General features: G+C 35.8%; 1 protein-coding gene across 4 annotated transcripts in view; it reads left to right on the top strand.

The window, feature by feature from the left end:
* The window catches only part of XRN1 (5'-3' exoribonuclease 1), a 121331-nt gene that overhangs the window by 7988 nt on the left and 104118 nt on the right, over nucleotides 1-9225 (top strand). For 2 of the 4 annotated variants that reach the window (XM_047100209.1, XM_047100208.1), the window contains exons 2-6: nucleotides 740-972; nucleotides 5766-5863; nucleotides 7049-7158; nucleotides 7248-7358; nucleotides 9056-9138. In XM_047100209.1, coding sequence (XP_046956165.1) covers nucleotides 740-972; nucleotides 5766-5863; nucleotides 7049-7158; nucleotides 7248-7358; nucleotides 9056-9138 — 635 coding nt within the window. Of the gene's footprint in view, nucleotides 1-739; nucleotides 973-5765; nucleotides 5864-6468; nucleotides 6613-7048; nucleotides 7159-7247; nucleotides 7359-9055; nucleotides 9139-9225 lie in introns of those variants that run through there. The other 2 variants (XM_047100210.1, XM_047100211.1) reach the window with 2 other exon arrangements.

The following is a 9225-nucleotide window of genomic DNA, read 5'->3' as shown; positions in this document are numbered from 1 at the left end:
ACCCTCGAACCGTGAGATCATGACCTGGGCCAAAGTCGGACACTTAACTGACTGAGCCACCCAGGCACCCCTCCTTCATTACTTTTTAATATTCTTCCTTGCTTGTTTATTCTCCTAAGGAAAGTGGAATCACTTTGTAAAGTACCCCCACCCTCTCAAAAAAATCACCTTGAGATTTTGATCCAGGTTTTCAGATTTCTTGAAGCAAACAGTAAATCTTGAATGTACTTTTATTTTATTTTATTTTACTTTATTTTATTTTATTTCTTTCTATAATTTATTTTTATAGTTTACATCTAACTTAGCACATGGAGCAGCAACGATTTGAGGAGTAGATTCCTTAAGCTCCTTGCCCATTTAGCCCATCCCCCCCTCCCACAACCCCTCCAGCAACCCTCTATTTGTTCTCCATATTTAAGAGCCTCTTATGTTTTATCCCCTTCCCTGTTTTTATATTTTTTGCTTCCCTTCCCTTGTTCATCTGTTTTGTCTCGTAAAGTCCTCATATGAGTGAAGTCATATGATTTTTGTCTTTCTCTGAGAAATTTTGCTTAGCATAATACCCTCTAGTTCCATCCACGTAGTTGCAAATGACAAGATTTCATTCTTTTTAATTGCCGAGTAATACTCCATTGTGTATATATATATATATATATATATATATATATATATATATATATACACTTAGATATCCATAGTTGGTTATAGTAATGATTTCTATCATTTTTCTGTTTTTTAGATTCCTGAATTTGACAACTTGTACCTGGACATGAATGGAATCATACATCAATGTTCCCATCCTAATGATGATGATGTTCACTTCAGAATTTCAGACGATAAAATCTTTACTGATATTTTTCACTACTTGGAGGTGTTGTTTCGCATCATTAAACCTAGGAAAGTGTTCTTTATGGCTGTTGATGGTGTGGCTCCTCGAGCAAAGATGAACCAGCAGCGTGGGAGGCGTTTTAGGTAAAGCATTTGTGGTTTATTTGAGAATACTCTTTAGATTAATAAAATGTATTATTTTAAAGATAATTGGCTTAATGCAGTGCATCTTCTTTTCATGTTTCTTTTCTGCCTAAATTTCCCCAGAAATGGAAATAACTGATTATGTCACATTATATCAGTCAAGTAAACAAATTAGTAACTGAAGTGAAGTGTCATTCTCAAAGCTGTGTTGGGCTGTGTAAAGTTACTATTGTTTTCATTCGTAAATTTTTAAACTTCTCCTTGATAATAGTGGTACAATTGACCCTTGAACAATGCAGTGGTCAGGGGCACCAATCCCTGCACATATAAAATGTGCATATAACTTGATTCTCCCAGAACTTAACTACTAATAGTCTGTTATTAACTGGAAGCCTTAGCAATAACATAAGCAATAAACACATATTTTGTATGTTATATGTATTATATACTGTATTCTTACAATAAAGTAAGCTTAGAGAAAAGAAAATGTTATTAGAAAAATCATAAGGAAGAGAAAATAGATTTACAGTACTGAACCATATTTACTGAAAAAAAATCAGTGGGGGCACCTGGATGGCTCAGTTGGTTAAGCATCTGATTTCAGCTCAGGGCATGATATAACCGTTCGTGAATTCAAGCCCTACGTTGGGCTCTCTGCTGTCAGCATGGAGCCTGCCTCAGATCCTCTGTCTCCCTCTTTCTTCCCCTCTCTACCTCACTCATGTGCACTTTCTCCCTCTCTCTCTCTCTCTCTCTCTCTCAAAAATAGACATTAAAAAAAAAATCTGTATACAAGTGGACCCACAGAGTTCAAACCTGTGTTGTTCAAGGGTCAACTGTAGTAGAGAAAACTCCACTAGTAGTCTGTCCTGAACCAGAGAACTACAAAGTGAAATGAGAGATTGTTCTAATGGAAACATCGTTGACAATTTAATTCAACAAACATTTGTTAAATGCCTAGACTGTGGGCTAGATGCTGACTCTGATTGAGCATTGGTCCAAATTGGTTAGAAAGGCAAGTAAGACTAGAAAATGATTGGTGGAGTATGAGAAGAGAGCTGAGTTAGGACATTTGAGGTACTATCCGCCCCAGTGTGTGAGGTGGACAGTAGGAAAAGTAAAAATGAGAAGAAGTATATAGAGTTTTAAAGTCAAAATCCTGGACATGTGAAATAGTTTTTAAAAACAATGAGATCATGTTGTGTCCTTATTTATGAGTAGGATAAGTAAAGTTAAGAGGGATGTTAGAATTGATGGAAAGAAACCCTGAGTTCTGTGTGTTTGATGGGTTGTTAGCATAATGAATCCTTTCATTACAACAGCAGGTAACGGAGTGGAAAGGGCACCTGTGAATAAAATATGGAAATGATCAAGGAAGGTGGGAGTGCACCTTGGAGAAGGCTAGCAGTGAGAATGGGAAAAGGATGGAAAAAAATACTGATTTAAATATCAAAAGAGGAAGGATCTTGAAGATACTGGAACACCTGTGAAATTTCTTTTTTTAATGTTTACTTATTTATTTTGAGAGAGAGAGAGAGAGAGACAGCATGGTGCATGTGGGATGGGGAGGGGCAGAGAGAAGGAAAGAGAATCCTGAGCAAGCTCAGTGCCGACAGCACAAACCGTGAGATCATGACCCAACCGAAACCAAGAGTCAGACACTCAACCAACTGAGCCACCCAGGCGCCCTATCTGTGAGATCTTTAAAGACAAGTACCATCTCTTGGTAAATTTAGAGTCTCAGGTACCAACCTAGACTTACTTAATTTGAATCTCTAAAAATTGGGCCCTGGAAACCATTTTTACCAGATTCCCCTGGTATTTGTTAAACTAATTTGGGGGAGCTATTGGACTAGAAAATCTAGTATTGAGAAAGGATTATATAAGCCCACTGTGTCAGTCATTGTTCAGTTGCAGAAATAGAAACCTGGCTATTTTAAGCAGAAGGGGATATAATGCAAAGAATTAGGTGCTTATAAAAATCATTTTAAGAGCCAAAAGGATGGGAATTTAGGTGAGCCTTCAAGAGTGACTTCAGAACAGCACTATAGAAGTGAACCCACAGTGGCACTATTACTACAGCATTCAGGAAGGTGAGGAGTTCACAGGCCCCCACCAGAAGAGGTGGTTCCAGGAATGTATTCCTTTATCTGTGATCCAGGGATTAAGAAGGTACTACCTGAACTATTGGCTCCAAAAATAAATCACTTTAGTTGTAATTCAGCAATCAGGAAGCCACCACTGTATCTGTTAGCTCCAGAGCCCCAGTGTATCTGGTAGATCTGCCCTGCCCCTTGCTTCTCAGCACCTATGAAACTACTGAATATTGGGAACTCTTCTATTATTGATAAAATACACATATCCTATAAACCCAGTGCCTCAACAATCATATACACTTCAGCACACAACACTTCCACCTTCCAAATCTTTTATGGAGGTATCTGACTGACGGAATCTAAGTTATATCCTTTCACCTAGCTGCAAGGAAGCCTCAGAATTTAATTTTTTAGCTTTCTAACCTCTCCCCTATCAGAAGACAAACTAGGAGAATGAAATGGATGTTGAGGGCCAATCCACCATAGCCATCAAAAGCATTTACTAGGTATTGTGCTGACACAATATTGAGTGACATTGAATCCTCCAGTCAGCTTTTTCTCATTTTCCACAGAGACTATATTCTCCATTCATAATCTTTTAATTACTTATCATCTTTCTGTATCTCTTACTCATTTTAAAATCTGCTGCTGTCTGGCTTTCATCCCTACCACTAAAACTCCCTTACAAGATTACAAATAGACTTTGTATGGCTAGAATTCTCTCTGTATATTACTTCATTTATTTATAGTTTTTAACAATGTTGACCATTCTTTCTTTCTTGAACTTCCTTTCCTTGACCTTTATGTAACCACACTCTCTCTGACTGCACCTTCTTTATCTCCCTGTTATCTTCTCTTCCTCTGCCTTTTTCTTAAATACTGATTTTTCTTAAGGTCCTGTCCTTGGTCCTGTGTGATCCTATCCAGTGGTTTTAATTACCGTGTCTATACTGATGACTCCCAGATTTATCTTCTTGGTGGATATCTCTCTCTACAACTCCTGTATATCCAAATGTCTCCTAACTATCTCCTTTTAGATACCATAGATACATTTCAGGCTTAACATGTTCAGAACTGAACTCCCATTTCAAAACTGCCTTCCTTCTGTTTTCTATTGCAGTGAATAATAACACCATGCAAATAGCTGCTCAACCAGAAAGTCTCAAGAGCAATTTGGACGACTTCTTCCTCATTCTCTATACCTACCTCCTGTTTATCCATTCTCTTAAATTTGTCATATATATTTCCTTCTTTTCATCTTTACTGCTACTGTCTCAGCCTAGGCTACCGTAATCTTCCACCTGGATTGCTTCAATAGTCTTTCCTTGTCCCTGTCCCATACATTCTCTATATTGCAGCCACATGAAACATTAGGGCTGTTAACTTTTCTGTCTCCCCACTAGAGTGTAAACTCTGTGAAAATAGGAATCCTTTCTGTTATATCTCCAAAACTTGTCACATAGTAACATTGAGTAATTGTCCAGTCAAAGGAAGGAAGGAGAGAAAAGAGCAAAGAATGGCTTCTATTGGAGAAATTACAAATAAGTTGATATCTTCAGAGTTTTTGCTATCTTGAGGGGGTTGGTAAGAGAGAGAAGTTACATATGAAGAAGAGTTATTTATCATAGAAATGCAGTTCCGCAGGCACAGTAGATAGAGCTAGTATCAAGTACATAAAGTAGAGCTTCCTAATGTAAATGCCACATGGTATACAGTGTGCCACAGACGGGTTACAGGAGAAGCAGAACATTGGGAATTGGGATGCCTATTTTCAAACCTAGGTCCATCTGACTCTAAAACTCACGTTTCTTTCTAGTAAATCCTGTTGCTTCAATAGTGACACAGTTTTGGCAAATCGTGATGGCATTAATGTTACTAGGCTTTGATTTTAAATGTTTTTTATGTACCTTCTTAGTGCAGCGGGCAGCGCTTCAGTCTCATGAATGTTTTTTATGAGGAAACGCAAATTGTGCTCAATTGCAATTACAATTTTACAATTATTTTTATGTAATATTCTTAGAGATCATTTTAATAATGTGCTTCCTGTTTGATATTATTAGTCAGTGTAGAATGTATATATAATGAATGCTTAATGCTCTACTTTTGAACTTATTTGTAGAATCGATTTGCTATATAGTTAAGAAGAGAATTATAAGTATTTGTATTGTTCTGGGTCAGTTTTAAAAGATTACTTTGGGGCACCAGGGTGGCTCAGTCGGTTAAGTGTCCAGCTTCGACTCATGATCTCACGGCTCAGGAGTTTGAGCCCCGAATAGGGCTCTGTGCTATTCAGCTCAGAGCCTGATGCCTGCTTCAGATTCTATGTACCTCTGTCATTCTGCCCCTCCCCCACTCATGCTCATGCACTTGCTCTCTCTCAAGAATAAATAAGCATTAAAAAAATTTTTTTAAAGAATTACTTTATAAGTATTTGTAATTTTCTGTATCAATTTTATACTGTTGTAATGTTCTCCTTCTATAGTTATCTGAAAAACTCAATTCTTTAAATAAATAAAAAACAATTCTGAGGCTCATCTTTATCAATTATAATCATTTCAAAACTTGTGTTATGTTTTGAACCTCAAATTGGTTAATTAATATTTTAGTTACAAAAGCATCTAAATAACAGTTTACTTTATGTAAAGATCTGTACTTTTCCCCAAAAACCTTAAGATATTTTTTCACTTAACATTTAAGGTCAGCAAAGGAGGCAGAAGACAAAATAAAGAAGGCATTAGAAAAAGGAGAAACTCTTCCTACAGAGGCCAGATTTGATTCCAACTGTATTACACCAGGTAAATTCACTGAAAGAAAAATTTTGAGAGATTTAAATGTAAATGTAAATATTTTTTCAGATGTATTTTTTTTTCTGGTCTCTATTTTGTCCTTAAGATTCCATTTTCGGTTTTCCCAGTTGTGTCTTCTCATGAGATATCTTGATCACCTTGATTATAAGTGCTCCTATGAAGACCCACTATACGGATTTACAGATGTTGATAAGAGCAGCTGTGGATAGGACTCTCCCAGATGCAGACTTCTAAACCTAGAAGGATCTTACAAGATCCGTCCTACTCCCACCATTTGTTTGTATGAAAACTGACTCAGTGAGGTTGAGTCACATCCATGGAACTAGCCTGTTATGTAGGATAAGAAACCATTCTCCTAGTCCGGAGCACTTCCTATCATATTTCTTAAAGGCAGTTAAAATTCTGTGACTTTAAGAGTAAATTAATTTATTAGTATTATAACTTTAAATTAGTTTTATATGCAACAACATACTCTGTACTTACTAGAGCTTTGTCTAACATCATTATAATCTTCTACTTTGAAAAAAACTTAAAATCTTATTTTTTTTTCATGACTTCTTTACTAACTATGGTAATTTTGTCTTTCACTTAAGTGTTCTTATCATACATTGGTTGATTTAATGACCAGTTTTATCCTGATGTGGTTTAAGACCGTGTTGCCTTTGACTATTGACCCTCTGGACTTTTCCTGAAACATAATCACTGTAAATTCAGTTTCCAGAATAATAATTTTCCAGGTAAACAATAATAATAATAATAGTTGTTGTTGTTGTTGTTGTTAGTAATCTGATTATAGCTACAGGCCTTAAAAAACATTCAGAAGCCAGCAGAGGAAATAGAAGATTGAGATTCATTAGAGTTGAAACTCTGCCCTTGTGTGAAGATACTGAAGCATAGTTCTCAGGCAGTAGTAATATTTCTTGATTTAGCTACATGAAATTAACTTCATTTTACGGTGAGCAGTGAAATGAGAAACATTGTAATATTTGCTAGGGAAAGGCATGAGGGCTTTTCCTCTGGAGGGTTACCTAGCTATTCCTTCCTACCCAGCTGGATACTCAGATCCAATTTCATGTTGTTTCTGGGAACTCATTCTTTTTTATGTCTCTCTCAGATTAAATTTTTTATTTTTATTTTTTTCAGATTAAATTTGTTAAAACTTTTTATTTATAGGGACTGAATTCATGGCCAGGTTACATGAACATCTGAAGTATTTTGTAAATATGAAAATTTCTACAGATAAATCGTGGCAAGGAGTTACCATCTACTTCTCAGGCCATGAGGTTATTATCTTTTTTTATTTAAAGATATTTTTAAATTTAATATTCTAACGCACAGCATATTACCACATTTTTTTTTAACACGTATTTAGACTCCCGGAGAAGGAGAACATAAAATCATGGAATTTATCAGATCTGAGAAAGCAAAGCCAGATCATGATCCAAACACCAGACATTGTCTTTATGGTTTAGATGCTGACTTGGTAGGTATAACATTTATATTTATTACAACCTTATGCCATTTTAGTTAGATATCTAAGAGACTTTTATAAGAAGCTTTCTGGCTGTAGAAACAAATATTGGAAACATAATAATGGTTGCTACTTCTGCCATCAGCACAGTTCAAAACAATTAGAAAATGAACTCTTTTGGGGCATCTGGGTGGCTCAGTCAGTTAAGCGTCCAACTCTTGGTTTTGGCTTAGTCATGATCCCACAGTTCAAGAGTTCAAGTCCGCATCAGGCCCTGTGCTGACAGTGCAGACCTGCTTAGGATTCTCTCTCTCTCTCCCCCTCTTTCTGTCTCCCCCCAGCTCATGCACACGGTCTCTCTCAAAATACATAAATAAAATTTAAAAAAAAAAGAAAACTCTTGCCATAATTTATGATTAGCAAGTCTCTGTAGTTAGTGTTCACACTTGACTGATCCTTGTGCTATGAATACTCTGCCGTGGTCAGGGTAGAGGGGGCTTTTTAATCTTATGCTTGATACATAAATTTTAATAATACCTGATCTGATAACTCCATGACCCAAATAACTTTACTATACTTTTTTCATTTAAACTTTTTATTACAGAAATTTTCAAACATAGAGAAGTTATAAAATAATGAAACTTCCTATAGGCTTTATCCACCTTAAATAATTTTCAACCTAAAATAAATACTCTAAATATTAAATTACTTTCCTTTTCTTATCCCTAACCATCTATCTCCTTTCTCCTACTTCCCTTGACTCTTGAAGTGTATCCCAGACATTATATCATTTAATCTTTCTCTAAAGAAGGGTTGTTTGAAATAAATAACCATAATGCCATTATCATACATAAAACAAAAATTAATAATCACTGTTTAATATACAAATAACCATTTAGTATTCGCATTTTCCTGATTGCTTCAGAAATGTTTCGTCTTGTTTTGTATGAATTAGGTTGAAATAAACAATATATGTTGCAGTTGGTTGATATGTCTCACTAGACTATTTGAATGACTTACTTTGGACATTAGAATACTATGTGAGAAGGGCTCCTGGGTGACTCATTTGATTCAGCGTTCCATTCTTGATTTCAACTCCAGTCGTGATCTCAGGGTTGTGAGATTGAGCCCGCATTGGGCTCAGTGCTTGCACAGAGTCTGTCTTAGGATTCTCTCTCTCCCTGTCTGTCCCTACCTTGCTTGTGCACGCACTCTCTTTCTCTAAAATAGGAAAGGAAAGGAAAGAATACTATATGAGAAAATTAAATGAAGATGACCTTTTCTAGTTTTTTGTTTGTTTGTTTAATTTTCACATAGTAGAGGTATTCTGGCCTCCAGAAGAGTCTTAACATTCCTCTATCATGGAAAAGCTGCAACCTCCAATTTTTTACCCATTTCCCCCATGGCGGATGGAAAGGTGTGAAAACCTAGAGAAGGTTTTGGGGATTTTTGTGGAGGGTGGGCAGGGTGGCAGTTACAACGGTGATGTGAGTCTAAGGTAAACATTTTTTTTTAGAAAAGTGCATTCATTTTACACCATTCATAACTTATGAGTGGATCAGATTTTGATATTTATATAATGTGCTGATGTTTTTATTAAATAAGCCTCTTTTTTTCTACATAGAAATGTTTTTAATTTCATTGCTTGTATGAACCTGATACTATAAAAAATGAGAGAATAGAAACATTTTTTAATCATTTTTCAACAGATTATGCTTGGATTAACAAGTCATGAGGCACATTTCTCTCTTTTAAGAGAAGAGGTTCGGTTTGGTGGCAAAAAGACACAAAGGTAAATCATACTGCATATATGTTAGAAGAAAGAAGAGCAATTAAATTAAGAATAGTGACCATTTAACAGATACATGATCTGTGAAGA

The sequence above is a fragment of the Lynx rufus genome, unplaced genomic scaffold (assembly GCF_022079265.1).
Source record: "Lynx rufus isolate CCGP_SWC_20201006 ecotype Redwood Valley unplaced genomic scaffold, mLynRuf1.p SCAF_5, whole genome shotgun sequence".
NCBI lineage: Eukaryota > Metazoa > Chordata > Mammalia > Carnivora > Felidae > Lynx > Lynx rufus.
This window is presented reverse-complemented; position numbering and strand designations above follow the sequence as displayed.